This window comes from Megalobrama amblycephala, linkage group LG22 (assembly GCF_018812025.1).
Source record: "Megalobrama amblycephala isolate DHTTF-2021 linkage group LG22, ASM1881202v1, whole genome shotgun sequence".
Lineage (NCBI taxonomy): Eukaryota > Metazoa > Chordata > Actinopteri > Cypriniformes > Xenocyprididae > Megalobrama > Megalobrama amblycephala.
Window position 1 is genome coordinate 22,537,781 of NC_063065.1, and position 18,100 is coordinate 22,555,880.

Genomic DNA, 18,100 nt, shown 5'->3' on the forward strand with positions numbered 1-18,100 from the left:
GCTCTTTAACGGATAAAGCATCAGTGCTAAATGACATTATCATTGACACAAATCTGGACATGCTGCTTTTAACGGAAACCTGGCAGGTGCCCAATGACTTTTTCAATTTAAACCTCCTAACTCCACCTGGGTACATCTACTTCTCTCAATCTCGTCTCCATCGTAGAGGTAGAGGGTTGGCTGTAGTTTGTTGTGAGAGTATCAAAATATCTAAGATTGAGTTACATGACGTTGTATCTTTTGAATATCTTGCATTGAAAATGTCTGGCATATCATCAGTGGCTGTAATCTTAATCTATCGACCTCCAAAACTGCATTCAGACTTTTTCTCAGAGATTAGTGAGTTACTTACTCTTGTCTGTGCTAGTTATTCATCTGTAATTTTTCTTGGTGACTTTAATATACATGAACACACTGTACAATACAATGAATTGATGTCTGTTCTGGATTGTTTCAGTCTAACTCAACATGTAACTTTTGCTACTCACTCCAGGGGTCATATATTGGATCTCATATGTACATCTGGCTTATATAATATTCTTGTTAGTGGAACTGATTTTGCCTTTTCAGATCACAAACTCCTAAACTTTAGTTTTAGATTTCCTACATTTATATCACCTGTGAAAAAAATGCTCACTTATCGTAAAATCTGTTCTGTGGATCCATCTGCTTTTTCTGAGTCTATAAGGTCTTCCACCTTGTCAGCTTGTTTACTATCTAACTGTCCATCAGAAATATGCAGCATCTATAATAATTCCATTTCTCAAGTACTTGAGAAACATGCTCCTGTTAAAACTAGACTGGTTCCATCTACACATGTTTCACCCTGGTTCACTCCGGAACTTCGAGCAATGAAAGCTATGGGACGTCGCTTGGAAAGACTGTACAGGAAAACTGGACTCATTGTGCACTCTTTGGCTCTGAAAGAACATCTGCTCAACTACCGTACAGCCCTCAATGCTGCAAGATCCTCATATTTCTCTTCTACTATTAAGAACTCTATGTGCAGGCCCAAATCTCTGTTTGCTATGGTCAACAAACTCACTAACCCTCCACAACATGTTATTTCTGGCTCTGAGGTGCTTGTGAATAATTTTTCTCATTACTTTTCAGATAAATTGAAGTCAATTACTGAATCTATTTCCAAAGACACCCCCGATACATCTGACTCAAGTGTTCACTTGATGTCAACTGACTCAGCTCACTCCGCAAATTCTCTCTCTGCTTTTACTCTCACTACTTCTTCTGCCATAAGTGATCTAATTGTGAAGTCTAATTCCACATCATGCCAGCTAGACCCAACACCTACTGTTTTGCTTAAGATGTGTGTTCCTGAGGTTGAACATTTCATAACACATATGATAAATTGTAGTTTAGCATTTGCCATTGTTCCAGCAGAATTAAAACTGGCTGCAGTGACCCCCATTCTTAAAAAAACGGGCCTTGACCATCTAAACATGAATAATTACAGGCCAATCTCAAATTTACCATTCTTAAGTAAAATTCTTGAAAAAGTAGTGGCTTCACAATTGAGATCTTACTTAAATGCTAATGGCCTTTTTGAACCTTTTCAGTCAGGATTTCGTTCTTCACATAGCACTGAAACGGCTCTTCTTCGTGTGGTCAATGACATTCTTCTGTCCATGGATTCTGGGTTACTAAACATCCTAATTCTTCTCGATCTAAGCTCTGCATTTGACACAGTCTGCCATGAAATACTAATCTCTCGCCTTTCTGATATCGGTATCACTGGTTCAGCTCTTTCCTGGCTCATTTCCTATATTAGTGACAGAAAATACTATATCACCATTAGTGATCGACCGATGTATCTGTTTACCGATATTTTTCCCGATATTTAAGCATTTTTCCATAATCGGGTATCGGTTTTGTAATATCGGATTCGCCGATTTACGGCGCCATCTTGTGGCCGTTATGAGATTTCCGCCATTGCAGCCCGGGCGTCTGAGGAGATCAGTCAACAACAACTCAGTGCACAGGTAAAGTATATGTTCTATTTGGTTTGCTTTAATTAATCAACTTTATTTAACATAACAGACATGCACAAATGAGATCTGAGACATAAATTCCTGATATAGTTAATTTATGCAGTTTGTTTCTAAACAATTGAGACGAACTCATTGAGTCACGTAGTGTAATTCGTCATGTCCTGCCCCAATAAAGACGTAACTTTACATGAATTAAATAAAACAGACATGAATGAGTGCATGTTGAAAATAAAAGCGCTGAATTTAATTCTCTATCTGTTGTATTTGCTCACCATTAGTCTAGAAGAAAAAGTTCGTTCATATTGCTTAGCAACTGACGGATGATCAGGAGGCTGAAGCACGGCCACTGAATGAAACTTTTGACAAGATTATCTTGTTTAAACACCCTAGATTATATTATCATTTACTACATAACAATTATTTCGCTAATACACATATAAATATAGCCTACCGCTTTGTGGAAATTAATTATTTATTATATATATATAAGTATATATATATATAAGTTATAGTCAAACAGCACTTTGTCAGTTGGCATTTCATGATTTAACGTTAGATTAAATTTAGATCATAAAATGCCAACTGACAAGGGCTGTTTAACTTTATATAGTCTCGGAAAAAAAAGTTAGTTCATATTGCTCAGCACCTGAATGGGTTGATGATCAGGAAGCCTCAAGCACGGCCACTGCATGAAATTTTTGACAAGATTATCTCGTTTAAACACCCTAGATTATATAATCATTTGATTTACTACATAACCATTATTTAGTTAATAAATATAAAGTTTTTTTTTGTATGCAAGGAGGGAGTGATTGTTATAAATAAAATGGTTTGTTCAGCTCATTTGTGTTGTAATAATTGTCAAAAACAGAAGTATAACAGTAAATAAATATCGGTTCTGCATATCGGTTATCAGGTACATAAACATGCAAATAATCAGTATCGGTTATAAAAAATCAATATCGGTCGATCACTAATCACCATACAAGGTTATAAATCTGCCATTGCTCCAGTCTCACAGAGTGTTCCTCAAGGTTCAGTTCTGGGTCCACTTCTGTTTATCATTTATATTTCTCCACTTGGTGACATCATACGCATGCATGGACTTCAATTTCATTGCTATGCTGATGACATTCAAATCTACCTTACCACCAGCTCTGATAGGCCATCCCTGCCTGACTCTCAATGTCCTTGAATTTCCTTAAACTAAATAATAACAAAACTGAAATATTAATGATTGGCTCTGCTACCTCAGTCAAAAGTATGGACCTGTCCTTTGAAATTGACGGGGTTCATGTTAAGCCTTCTTCCTCTGTCCGTAATCTTGGTGTCTTATTTGACTCATCTCTATCATTTGACTCTCACATTTCTTCTGTCGTCAAAAACTCTTTTTTCCATCTTCGTAATATTGCACGTCTTCGATTTTCTCTAACTCTAGCTGATGCTGAAATCTTAATTCATGCATTAATCACTTCACGTCTGGATTATTGCAATGCTCTATTTCTTGGTCTGCCTAAAAAACTCATAGCAAGGTTACAGTATGTTCAAAACTCAGCAGCAAGAGTTCTCACCTCCACCAGGCGCTCTGCCCACATTACTCCTATATTGCATGATCTTCACTGGCTACCTGTGGCATCACGTATTCACTTTAAGATATTGCTCCTAACGTTTAAAGCATTAAATGGTCTTGCACCTCCATATCTGTCTGAACTACTCCACTCCTACTCACCTGCCCGGTCCCTCAGATCATCTGAGCTTGGTCTTTTGTCCATTCCTCGTTTTCGGCTGTCCACTGTAGGTGGTAGGTCATTTAGTGTTATTGCTCCTAAATTATGGAATTCCCTACCCCTTGCACTCCGTAACGTATCATCTCTGTCTGCCTTCAAAACTCAGTTAAAAACATATCTTTTCAATATGCATTTTGGATAATGTGGGTATTTGTTCCCTTATGTGTTTGTATTGTGTTTGTGGATGTGCAAATGTATGGTATAGCTCTATGTGAAGCGACCTTGAGCTATGGAAAGGCGCTATATAAATAAAACTTCTTCTTCTTCTTCTTCTTGCTAGTGTTTGCCAGTGAATCTATGAATTTCTGGGACTGGTAAATGACCCAGCCCATCACTCAAACACTCCATCAGTGAGAAAAAGTGTATGTGTGTGTGTCTGTTTGTGTGTGGATTTAATCACTTAATTTGACAAATGTGAGTAAAAATTGCTCTGTGTATGTTGTAGCCTTATCCATTGATTTCCTATGGTGGTTCAAATGTGACCCAGAACAACCACCTAAACTCTTCATTTTCTTGAGTGTGTGCTTAGAAGTCTATAAATAGTCACCAAGTCATGAAAAAACAAAAATGGTTTAGAATAGACATGTGCTGGTAATTAGTAATACAGTATATTGCAGTAATGAATATATACTGTATGGTTATCGGGGGCACTTCAAAATACTGTGAATAATTCTAGGTTCTGATTATCCAACTTATTTCGATGTTTAGAGCGCACATTTTCAGTAACTGTTTGTAAACACAACATTCACATTTGGCCCATCCTTTTAGGCAGAAAACCGCCAAAAGCACATAATAAATAATAATTATGTCATCATTAAATAATTACACTGCCTAGTAATCTGTCATGTAACAGATTGCAATCAACAACAGCAGCATTAGCTAATTGTTTTGTGTCAAGACAGGAGAATTTCATGGGGTTTCCTGAGCCTCAGAAACAGAAGATAAAGTCTTACATGTGCTGTTATTGGCTGAAACGACACACACTGTGTCAGAGTTTAGGCTTTGTAATGCTTTATTTTGGCCACTAGATGTCGCCATTGGACTCTCATACCTATAATTTTCACCTTTAGTAATCAGCTCTATTGTTTTCACATGTTTCTCGTTCTGTGCTGTGTATTTAAGCTGTGCTCTTTCTTTGTATCTTTGCTTGGTTATTGTGGTTTCCTAGCCAGTTGCTGCTGTAAGTGTTGCTCTTGTTCTAAGTTTTCTCCTGTGCCTTTTGGAGTATTTTCCTGAGTGTGATTTTGGAAGATTTTTCCAGAGTTTTTGTTTGGAGATCATTGGTTCTCCTTTTGGATTTTTTTTCTTCTTTTTTGGACTGGATACTCTTCTATTTTTGACTGCACTGAAGAAAGGGATTATTGTACCCTGTTTCTATTTTTAATAAACTCTTTGGAAGCAACTTAAGAAAGCGTCTGACTATTGGGTTCATCTCCTGTCTGTGGCTCAGTGGTAAATAATAAGACTCTCACTCCAGAGACCCGAGTTCAAGACCTGGTCTTGACAGAATAACCAAGCCACATAATGAACCCAGAGACGCCTAATCCTCAAGAACTTCTTGCCACAGTGGCTCAGCATGAATCCACAGTTCAACGCCACGAGACAGCTCTAGCTCAGCAGGAGACCTTAATGGCTAAACACTCACAGGTGCTGACTGATCTCATGACTTCTATCCGTCAGATTTTTGACCGGCTGCCTTCTACTTCTGCTACTGCTTCTGCTGCTTCTGTGCTTCTCCCAGATTCTCCAATGCCTTCTCCTTTGGCTGAGTCTCGTCTACCTCCCCCGCAACGTTTCTCTGGTGATCCCAGTGCATGCGATGGGTTCCTGACTCAATGCTCTCTCACATTTGAACTGCAACCATCTTCCTTCCCCTCAGATCGGGCCAAGATTGCATATGTTATTACCCTCCTTTCTGGTAAGGCCCTCTCCTGGGCAACGGTTGTCTGGAAGGCACAGGCACCCTTCTGTTCAAGTTACACTATGTTCGTAGAGGAGTTCAAACGAGTCTTTGACCACCCTCTCAGTGGCCGGCAAGCCTCTAAGAAACTTCTCACCCTCCGACAAAATAATGGTAGTGCCACTGAATATGCCATACAGTTTCGGACAATTGCAGCGGGGAGTGGCTGGAATGACGAGTCCCTCATGGTGTGTTTCCTGAACGGTCTATCTGAGGCGATCAAGGATGACCTGGCTACCAGAGAACCTGCCCGTGATCTTGAGACTCTTATCGATCAAGCAATCCGGCTGGATAATCGCTTGAGAGAGAGAAACCTGAACCGTCCTGTTGTTTCCACCCTGTCTGCCAGCCCTACTCCTGTTCAAATGCTACCAGTGCCTCAAGATTCCCCTGAACCTATGCAGTTGGGTAGGACTCGACTTTCTCCTTCAGAACGAGACCGTCGTATGAGGGAGCGCTGTTGTTTATATTGTGGATTGTATGGTCATTTTCGTTCCACCTGTCCAGAACTCTCGGGAAACGCCCGGTCCCGCACAGGCAAGGAAGGACTGTAACGGGAGTAACAAGCACTACTTCACCTTCCAACTCTGGGTTGTTCCTTCCCATCACACTCACTTGGGGAGACCAAAAACACATACTCCAGGCCTTGATTGATTCTGGCGCGGCCGGAAACTTCATGGATGTTTCCCTTGCTAAAAGTCTCCAGATCCCCACTAATTCTCTTCCTGCTCCCCTAACTGTGACAGCCTTGGATGGAAGACCGTTAGCTCCTGGGAAAATAACACACCTCACCTCTCTCCTTTGTCTCTCCACCTACCAGCACCAGGAGAGAATGTGCTTTCATCTAATACAGTCTCCTGAGTTTCCTGTTATCCTTGGTTACCCCTGGCTCCTCCAGCATAACCCACACTTTGACTGGTCCACTGGCACAGTCCTCAGTTGGGGTTCCACCTGTCAGACTACATGCTTGGTCCAGAACTCCCTTGATCCTGTTCTCGAGTCTCAGGAACCCTAGATCTGTCCCAAGTCCCTATTCAGTACCACCATCTCAAGGCAGTGTTCAGCAAAAGGAAGGCCACATCCTTACCACCTCATCGCCCCTACGACTGCGCCATTGAGCTGCTCCCTGGAACCTGTCCCCCCAGAGGTCGTATATTCTCATTGTCCTCCCCTGAACACACTGCTGTGGACAAGTACATCAACGAATCCCTTGCGGCAGGGATCATCCGATCATCAATAAGATCACTATTCGTAACCGCTATCCCTTGCCTCTAATGGCCACTGCCTTTGAAATCCTTCAAGAAGCTTCCATCTTCACCAAGCTTGATTTACGCAATGCCTACCATCTTGTGCACATCAGACAAGGAGATGAATGGAAGACTGCCTTCAACACGCCCACTGGGCATTACGAATACTTAGTCATGCCTTTCGGTCTTACTAATGCTCCTGCAGTCTTTCAAGCTCTCATTAATGACATTCTCAGAGACATGCTCAACCAATTTGTGTTTGTCTACTTAGACGATATCCTCATCTTCTCAAGTTCCCTCCAAGAGCATGTGAAACACGTCAGCAAGGTTCTCGGACGCCTGCTTGACAACCATCTATATGTCAAACCTGAGAAATGTGAGTTTCATGTGACCCAGGTCCATTTTCTGGGGTTCATCATCAAGCCTGGCCAGATAAAGATGGACCCTCAAAAAGTTCAAGCAGTTGTGGATTGGCCCTCCCCCTCGTCGGTAAAGGAAGTGCAGCGTTTCCTTGGCTTTGCCAATTTTTATCGTAAGTTCATCCTGAACTTCAGTTCTGTAGCAGCTCCTTTATCTGCTCTCACCAAGGGGAACACAGCTGGCTTTCACCGGGGTCCTGAAGCAGAGTTGGCCTTTAACAAACTCAAATGCCGTTTTACCTCTGCCCCTATTCTTATTCTCCCAAACCCCGAGATTCCCTTTACCGTGGAGGTCGATGCCTCGGATGTGGGAGTTGGAGCTGTGCTGTCCCAAAGGGGTGTGGACAACAAGCTCCACCCTTGTGCATTCCTTTCCCACCGCCTTACGCCTACTGAGAGGAACTATCATGTGGGAGATCGAGAGTTACTGGCAGTTAAGCTAGCGCTTGAAGAGTGGAGGCATTGGTTTGAGGGGGCCAAACACCCATTCCAAGTACTTACAGACCACAAGAACCTGGAGTACATTCAGCAAGCTAAGCGACTCAACCCCCGCCAGGCACGTTGGTCTTTATTCTTCAACCGATTCCAGTTCATTTTATCCTACCGCCCCGGCTCTAAGAACCTAAAACCTGATGCACTGTCCCGAGTTTATGTAAAAACACCCCAAGAAGATGCCATTACACCAATTATCCCCAGTTCCAAGATAATAGCTCCTATCAGGTGGGAGCTGGAAAGTACTGTGAAACAAGCCCAAGTCAGAGAACCTGACCCAGGAGGAGGGCCTACTAACTGTCTGTTTGTCCCGAAAGCTGTCCGCTCCCAGATCCTCCAGTGGGGCCACTGCTCACGCCTAACTTGTCATCCAGGCACATCTCGTACTCTTGAGTTCCTCCAGAGACGGTTTTGGTGGCCAACTATCAAAGAGGATGTCACAACATTTGTAAATGCCTGCCCCACGTGCAACCAAGGTAAAGCCTCTCACCGTTCACCCCAGGGGCTATTGCATCCTCTTTCTATACCTCATAGACCTTGGTCTCATCTTTCCATGGATTTTATCACTGGACTACCTCTATCACAGGGCAACACTGTTATCATGGTCATAGTTGATAGATTCTCCAAGGCAGCCCGGTTTGTTCCCTTGCCCAAACTGCCCACGGCAAAAGAGACTGCTGATTTGATTATAACCCATGTCTTTCGAGTCTTTGGCATTCCTCAAGATGTTGTGTCTGATCGAGGACCCCAATTTTCCTCTCGTTTCTGGCGGGCATTTTGTCAATCTTTGGGGGCTTCAGTGAGTTTATCTTCTGGGTTCCACCCAGAGTCCAATGGGCAAACAGAGAGGCTTAATCAGGATCTTGAGACTACCCTGAGGTGTATGGCAGCTAACAACCCATCCTCTTGGTCTTCCTTCATCATGTGGGCAGAATATGCTCACAACACACTTCGCTCCTCTGCTACAGGCATGTCCCCTTTCGAGTGCCAGTTCGGGTATACTCCCTCACTGTTCCCTGAGCAAGAAGTGGAAACTGCAGTTACCTCCGCTCAACAGTTCGTCAAGCGCTGCCGCCAGACATGGAAAAGGGCCAGACTTAAGCTCCTTAAGGTCTCTCAGCAGTACCAGCACCAGGCTAATCGAAGACGCAGGCCTGCCCCCACTCTGCGCCCAGGCCAAAGAGTCTGGCTCTCCACCAAGAACATTCCCTTGTGGGTGGAGTCCCGTAAACTTTCCCAGAGGTTCATCGGGCCTTTTAAGATCTCCAGGAAAGTTAACCCAGTTACTTATCGTTTATACTTGCCTAAGTCTTTAAAGATAAATCCTACTTTTCATGTCTTACTGTTAAAACCTGTTTTGTCTTCTCCTTTTCTTGCGAAAGGTAAACCTCCCCTCCTCGTATCATCGGTGGCCAGCCAGCCTACACAGTCCACCGAATACTGGATGTCCGTCAAGTACGTGGGTCCCGGCAGTATCTTGTGGACTGGGAAGGCTATGGCCCTGAGGAGCGCTCCTGGGTCCCTGCAAAGGACATCTTAGACCCCAAGCTTATTCAAGAATTTCATGCTCGTAAACCCAGTCATCCTGGAAGGAACGTCAGGAGTCGTTCCTAGAGGAGGGGGTCCTGTCAGAGTTTAGGCTTTGTAATGCTTTATTTTGGCCACTAGATGTCGCCATTGGACTCTCATGCCTATAATTTTCACCTTTAGTAATCAGCTCTATTGTTTTCACATGTTTCTCGTTCTGTGCTGTGTATTTAAGCTGTGCTCTTTCTTTGTATCTTTGCTTGGTTATTGTGGTTTCCTAGCCAGTTGCTGCCGTAAGTGTTGCTCTTGTTCTAAGTTTTCTCCTGTGCCTTTTGGAGTATTTTCCTGAGTTTGTTTTTGGAAGATTTTTCCAGAGTTTTTGTTTGGAGATCATTGGTTCTCCTTTTGGATTTTTTTTCTTCCTTTTTGGACTGGATACTCTTCTATTTTTGACTGCACTGAAGAAAAGGATTATTGTACCCTGTTTCTATTTTTAATAAACTCTTTGGAAGCAACTTAAGAAAGCGTCTGACTATTGGGTTCATCTCCTGTCTGTGGCTCAGTGGTAAATAATAAGACTCTCACTCCAGAGACCCGAGTTCAAGACCTGGTCTTGACACACTGGCCAAAGGCTGTAGCCCAGAAATGTCCTGAGCACAGCAATTCAAGAAGAGATTAAGAAATTTCAGGCACAGCAGGGCAATATCTCTGTAAACACAAACACCAACACAAACTTCTAGTGGATCATGAGTAATGGTTGAGAAGGATTATTTTAGTACGAGTCTATACTGTATTTTTTTGAAAATTCTGCATAGTGCAGCTTTAAAGGTAATGTATGCAATCTAGTAGTGGCATCTAGCAGAATTACAACAATAAATAAAACATAATTTCAAACAACCTTGTAAACGCCCCATACACTCATCAGTAGCTAAACACCCTCTGGCGATTTCAAAACACTGCTTCGAAGCTTTACGAAACTTTTGTTTCGAATCAGTAGTTCGGATCGCGTGTCAAACTGCCAAAGTCACATGAACTATTGAAATTTCGAAACACACATTATGATGTAACGAAGCCTCGTTTACTGAAATCACGTGACTTTGGCGAACCACTGATTCGAAACAAAAGATTAATAAAGCTTTAAAGCAGTGTTTTGAAATTGGTCATCACTAGATATTGTTGAAAATGTTATTTTGTTTGTTTTTTTGGTGCACAAAAAGTATTCTTGTTGCTTTATAATATTAAGGTTTTGAACCACTTTACTCACATCAATTGTTTTAGTAGCTTTCTGGGCATTGAAAGTGTTAATTGTCTTGCTGGCAATGCAGGCCTCACTGAGCCATTGGATTTTATCAAAAATATCTTATTTTGTGTTCTGAAGATGAACGAAGGTCTTACAGGTGTGGAATGACATGAAGGTGAGTAATTAATGTCAGAATTTTCATTTTTGGGTGAACTAACATTTTAATACTGCTCTTACGAAAATTAACTATGGTTTTACTACAAAAAAAAAAAAAAAAACATGTTATTGTAGTTAAACTATGGTAACCACAAATTAACCATGGTTTTGCTAACCATATTTTACTATGGTATATGTAGTAAAACTGTGGTAATACAAATGGCAATCAATCCGTGAAAAAACATGGTTACTACACTAAAACCATGATTAGTGTTTCTCAGTCAAATTCATTTAAAAATGTAAACTCAACAGGTATGAAATATGATTACTAAGTGAAAAACTGTCAAATGCGAAGACGAGCATTGGACTGCGGCAGGTTAGTTGGGAAATAAATGTATTTATTATTCAGAATGCACATTTGGAAGGAAACATTTCAGCAGGTACTTCAGCTTTATATAGAGAAAGACAGTGCACTTGTATTATTATGAATGGTAGAAAGTGCAATGCGCAATAAGTGGCCATCTTCTAAATAAGAGCCAATCGCCAAATAGTAACGTCATCGCATTACTGCAGCAGCCGTTAGAAGATCCTGTTCCTATAGAAACCGTCAGATGTGCTTCTTATCCACCTTATTCCTTCAACCCATGACTTTGCATGAATTATGGGTGTAACTTGTAAACAATTGGTTAAAGGCTCACTCTATGAACACAATAATATGTTTTTTTATTTATAATTTAAATAATGAGCGTTTACACCATGAACACAATCCGATCGAATGCGTTTTCGACTATCTGGTTGCCATGACAACCTCACACTTGCTGCTGCTCTATGCAATCAGTAAAACCACTTGAATGGTACATGGAGTGTGAATTTGTAAGTTTATTATAAAAAAGCTAAAATGTATTCAAAAGTGTGACTGACCAAATCAGATGGCTTGGTTAATATATAATCTATTCAGAATTTGAATGAAGGCTGACACATAACTGCAATTGATATGATTAGCCTTTAGCCTTGACTATGTTATCAAACAGCTAATAATGTGTTGCTAATGTTACACAAACCATGTTCACGTTCGCCATCTCGGAGTCAGACAGTTGTATTTTAAAAAACAGCATCCTTAGAAATAATGATAGGAAAAGCCCTGCCCTGAACATACTTTATACATTTTTATTGTGTATGGTTTCAACCTCTTTTTGTACAATTCAATAACGTGACAATACTGTATATCAGGATAAAAATTATAGGTATGAAATATGAGATATGAAAAGGTAATACTGTCACTAGTTCATCTTCAGAATCATTTATTTGTGCTGAGATATATTGTTTAATAAACATTTTAAAAGCTAATTTCCTAAATAGTACACTGCAAAAAAACGTTGCTTACTCAGTATTTTTTTTTTCCAGTACAAATGTCTAAAAATTCTTCAAATATGTTTAAAAATTCCTCAAATCCACCTCTGAAGGGCCGCTGTCCTGCAGTTTAGCTCTAACTCTAATCAAAGACATCTGCGCAAGCTAATGGTCTTCAGAGTTACAGGTCTTCAGAGTTACAGGAAGGAGACTTTGATCAGGGTTTGAGCTAAACTGGGCAGCGACAGCGACCCTTCAGTGCCAGATTTCGGAAACCCTGATTTAGTCTTACAGAAGACAAAAACATGTCTGACTATGAGAGAGATGATCTTACCAGAGTTTCTCCAGTTTACAGTCAGGATCTTCCAGTACAACAGAGAGAAGCTTCACACCTGAATCATGTAGTTTTTTATTATTCAGATTCAGTTCCCTCAGCTGTGAGGGGTTTGATGTCAGAACTGAAGTCAGAGCAGCACAATCTTTCTCTGTGACTCCACAATCACTCAAACTGTAGAGAGATGAAAATCATACTTGTTAAACACTATGAAAAAAAAAAAATAGAGAAAACTTGGGAAACTTGGGACAATTTGGGACAAATGGGACCTGATATGGACTCAGAAAAACAAACTCTTAATGTGCAAAAGAACAAAAGCTATTCAGTTCAAGATTCTGCACAGGCTGAACAGACATGACATTTACAACATAATTTACAACATAACTCCCAACTAATTCCACAATTAGCTCTAAATGTAGGACCATGAAAATACATTTTTCAGGTAGACTTCAAGTTGGATTCATTATCATTAATCCTTGGCCTCCCTGGCAGGTAAATAACTAATAAACATATACAAATATTAGACCCCCAAATATTAGTAGTTTTTGTTATTTTTGGACCAAAATGTATTTTAGATGCTTCAAAAACTTCTAACTAACCCACTGATGTCACATGGACTTTGATGATGTTTTTATTACCTTTCTGGACATGGACAGTGCACCGTACATACATTTTAATTGGAGGGACAGAAAGCTCTCGGACTAAATCTAAAATATCTTAAACTGTGTTCCGAAGATGAACGGCGGTCTTACGGGTTTGGAACAACATGACGGTGAGTCATTAATGACATAATTTTCATTTTTGGGTGAACTAACCCTTTAAAATGTTAATAAACAACCTTAGTTAAAGGGTTAATTCACCCAAAAATAAAATTTCTGTCATTTATTACTTACCCTCATGCCGTTCCACACCCGTAAGACCTTCGTTCATCTTCAGAACACAAATTAAGATATTTTAGTTGAAATCCGATGGCTCCGTGAGGCCTCCATAGGAAGCAATGACACTTCCTCTCTCAAGATCCATAAAGGTACTAAAAACATATTTAAATCGCTTCATGTGAGTACAGTGGTTCAATATTAATATTATAAAGCGACGAGAATATTTTTGGAGCGCAAAAAAACAATAACGACTTATTTACGATTTCAAAACACTGCTTCAGGAAGTATCGGAGCACAGTGAATCAGTGTATCGAATCTGCTGTTCGGAGCGCTAAAGTCACGTGATTTCAGCCGTTGGCAGTTTCACACGCGATCTGAATCATGATTCGACACACTGATTCATTTGTGCTCCGAATCTTCATGAAGCAGTGTTTTGAAATCGGCCATCACTAAATAAGTCGTTATTTTGTTTTTTTGGCACTCCAAAAATATTCTCGTCGCTTTATAATATTAATATTGAACCACTGTACTCACATGAACCGATTTAAATATGTTTTTAGTACCTTTATAGATCTTGAGAGAGGAAATGTCATTGCTCCCTATGGAGGCCTCACAGACCCATCGGATTTCAACTAAAATATCTTAATTTGCGTTCCGAAGATGAACGAAGGTCTTACGGGTGTGGAACGGCATGAGGGTAAGTGATAAATGACAGAATTTTCATTTTTGGGTGAACTAACCCTTTAATGACAAATATAGGCTATGGTCCCTTTAAAGACCGAATCCATGGATACTGAAACATATCCTGTTTTCACCCAAATTCACCCAAACATTAATTTACAGAATTGAATTAGAACAGAATATACCGTTCTAATAAATAAATATAGCCTAATTAGAAAAATGAAATAGTCATAATCAAGTCAAAACTGCAAAATGCCTGAAGTGCAGGGGAACATAGCCTATATTCAAAACACAAGCCACAAATAGTTAAATTAGATAACCCAGAGTGATCAATAAATAAATTAAAATGAAAGAAATTATTAAAATTATGAAAGTATAGCCAGAATTGTCAACTTTATCTTTTTAACTGCAGAGACAATAAACGCTAAACTGGAGTGGCAGTCTTTTTAGCTAAACATTCACAGCATCCAAAAATCAAATTAGAACGGCTGAAATGTTTTGAAATCACTTGTACCCTACCTGATCGAAAAAAATCCAGTCTTTCACACAATCTGCCTGAGTCTTTTCAAATAGCACGCTATAGTCAGCTCGTTAACGTTGGCCAGCAGAAGCGCGCCGCAATGTTTGTCGTCGTTGAGCGGTAGGACATGAGCTGTTGGCACAACTTGCATCATACGTATTTGGATCATCTTTTACAATTTCAAAGTGCATCCAATTCTACACTTTAGCATTAAAGAATTAGTTCACTTTCAAATTAAAATTTCCTGATAATTTACTCACCCTCATGTCATCCAAGATGTCCATGTCTTTCTTTCTTTAGTTGAAAAGAAATTAAGGTTTTTGATGAAAACATTCCAGGATTTTTCTCCATATAGTGGACTTCAATGGACCCCAAACAGTTGAAGGTCAAAATTACAGTTTCAGTGCAGCTTCAAAGCGTTCTACATGATCCCAGACGAGGAATAAGTGTCTTATCTAGAGAAACCATCACTCATTTTTAAAAAAAAAATAAATAAATAAATAAATAATATAAGTTTTAACAATAAATGCTCATCTTGAACTAGCTCTCTTCTTCTTTTTCACTATTTGAATTCCAGCAGACACTGCTAAGTGTATTACTGCCCTCCACAGGTCAAAGTTTGAACTAATTGTTATAGAATATTGTATATGAAAATTTAGTTCAAACTTTGACCTGTGGAGGGCAGTAATACAGTTAGCAGTGTCTACACTGCCGGAATTCTAATAGAGAAGAAGAAAAGAACTAGTTCAAGATGAGCATTTATGGTAAAAACTTATAAAATTTAAAAAAATTTTTAGAAAATAAGCAATGGTTTCTCTAGCTAAGACCTAATTTCTCATCTGGGATCGCTGTAAACTGCAAAATTGCAGTTTTTTACCTTTTACCTTTACCTTAATTGCAGTTTTTTACCTTTTACCTTTACCTTTTTTTACCTTTGACCGTTTGGGCTCCATTGAAGTCCACTATATGGAGAAAAATCCTGGAATGTTTTCATCAAAAACCTTAATTTCTTTTCAACTGAAGAAAGAAAGACATGAACATCTTGGATGACATGAGGGTGAGTAAATTATCAGGAAATTTTAATTATAAAGTGAACTAATCCTTTAACATAGGTAGGCTGTATATTAACCTATTGGGAGAGAACCGGTACATCTATGTAAAATCAGATATTGAGTACACCCATATCTCGTTTCATAACACCTCTGCGAAGATTCGACTGTGAGATTGGTAGTCGAATCAGGCTCCTCCTATCAAAGCATCGAATCGTCGACTATTCAGTGTCAGCTCTACTCCACACAATGGACATTTTGACAACTATGTGTGCATTTGACCATTCAGGCACAAGGAGAACTGATCGCGCGCAAGAAAGAGAGAGAGATTGCCTCTGGTCTGTGTCATTCAGCGCGATTCTGTCTATCCCGCCTTAACTAATAACGAATTGTGACTGAAAGCATGCAGTTCACAATGTGTCGGTTGTCATCATTAATTTTGAAGTATTTCCACACCTCCGAGGCTGACATTGTTTTTGCTGCTGCCGCCGTTGTCTCTGTGCACGGAAAATTCTGTTAGTGACGTCACGTGAGGTATCGGTCTTTGGTATCGGGGGTGTTTTTAACAAGTACAAGAACAAGTACATGAGCTTGGTATCGGGCCGATACTGATACTGGTATCGGTGCATCCCTATATCATAAATAGAAAATACAAAAACACTATAATATTAAAATATCAATCATTTCTGTTAGAAATGTTATACCTGAGATCAGTCTGTGTATCGTCATTCTTAAAATGTTCTGGATGATCCATAGACCCGTCACTCCTCATAGACACACAGCTGGGCTCTGGCTCTGATCTCTTCTGCTGAACTGAACTATAACAGAACAGATTTAATCATTTTTGATGATAATCATCAAGATCTTCAAAACGTTTTAATGAAAATCACTTGAGGACTGTTTAGACACTGTTTTCAAGAAATTTGAAATAGACATCTCTTTTATTATGGTTAATGTGTTTATTCAAAGTATACCTGTATCCTGGAGAAAAATCTTCATCTCTGGATGTTTGTGTGTCATCCATAATGAAGCTGAACAGTTAAAACAGTCCTCTGACTCTGGATGGAAATCATGAAGGGAAAAAAAGGTAATTAAACATTGTTAAACATATTTATACGATCACTCAAATAGCCTGTTAGTCTTTTGAAAAATCATATAGGACAACAGCACGATAAACAAAATAAACATAGTTCATTTGCCTTAGGATTAAAAATGTAAAGAAAAGAAAAAAAAAAGAAAATATGAATGCGGAAGTCACCTGTAAAGGGTGACGTGAACAATCACCTTCATCAAAATCTACAGAGCACCCGATTCACAAACTCCTCAATCTCTTCATCACGCTACACATAAATTCCTGTCTAAGGTTTTATAAAAGTTTATACGAAAAAATTAACAATATTTTAAATTGGAAGGAATTTTTAAAGTCTGTTTAAAATGGCGAAACATCAGCTTTCCTTTACTTTTACTTTTGCCTGTAGCAACGCGAGAGCGGCACGTCGACACTGCTTTGTGTTTTAATGGTTGAGTTTAATCATCAATAAGGTCAAAGTTTACAGTTAATAAGTCAAATCAGTGCAATGTTCTGATAAACTCCAAACAAACATGTTTATATGACACGGATAACGCATTTAGGAGCCACAGCAGATTATTCTTGTTTTAGCCGGTAGAGGGCGGTGTGCTCTGTGTAGTGAAAGCGGGTGTTCAGGTCACGTGTCTGTTTATGTCACGTTCATCAGCTTATTATTCCACATCTCACCTAATCAGAATCTTTCTAGGCCTGCTTCCCTTGTTATTAAATATGTTACTCTGAAGCACTCATTCCTCCTCCTCTTCACATCCACTAATTAACTATAACTTTAGCTGACATCACAAGATTGACCATGAGTTTCCTCACCTTTCCTTGTTTAGTTCCAGTCTTCTCCAAAAACTATATAGACCTACACATTTTTGAGTGGTATAGCTTCAGATAGGACCTTTGTGTCCCCCCAAACTCTGATAGCAGTATAAAAATATATTAAAAAATAAAACTGACACTGTTTGTTCCATAACTAAGGGCAACTTATTCTTCCCACCGCACCATTCATTATAATCTTTGCTATTTCTATAGGCATTATTCATTATCTCTAAGTCTAAAACTATTGCCTGTCCATGTATTTAACAAGTCTATTATTTAATTTATTAAAAAATTAATACATGTAAATGTAAATTATTATAAATAGTTAAATATGGTAATAAAATAAATAAATAAATATTAACAACAACAATTTAAACAAATTATTAAATATGGTTTCATGTTAATGATAATAATAATAATAATAATAACAATTATTATTTAAAATAAATATAAATAGTAATTATAAAAGTGAATTAAATCGTTTTGCTTTGGGGTTGCTGAAGTTAAAAGTGTCCAGACGCTAATACACAAAAGGGGTTTGGGGGTTTAAAACATGTTTA

General features: G+C 39.3%; 2 protein-coding genes across 3 annotated transcripts in view; both read right to left on the bottom strand.

The window, feature by feature from the left end:
- LOC125258310 (ribonuclease inhibitor-like) overlaps positions 1 to 17,714 on the bottom strand; it is a 53,177-nt gene extending 35,463 nt beyond the window's left edge. Inside the window, exons 1-4 of one of the 2 annotated variants that reach the window (XM_048175218.1) lie at positions 16,931 to 17,714; positions 16,621 to 16,704; positions 16,351 to 16,464; positions 12,519 to 12,692 (exon numbers count right to left, since the gene is read on the bottom strand). In XM_048175218.1, the coding sequence (XP_048031175.1) occupies positions 12,519 to 12,692; positions 16,351 to 16,464; positions 16,621 to 16,670 (338 nt within the window). In that variant the 5' untranslated portion in view covers positions 16,671 to 16,704; positions 16,931 to 17,714. Of the gene's footprint in view, positions 1 to 12,518; positions 12,693 to 16,350; positions 16,465 to 16,620; positions 16,705 to 16,904 lie in introns of both variants that reach the window. The other variant, XM_048175217.1, reaches the window with a different exon arrangement.
- Positions 1 to 18,100, bottom strand: part of LOC125258304 — a 725,453-nt gene that overhangs the window by 88,555 nt on the left and 618,798 nt on the right.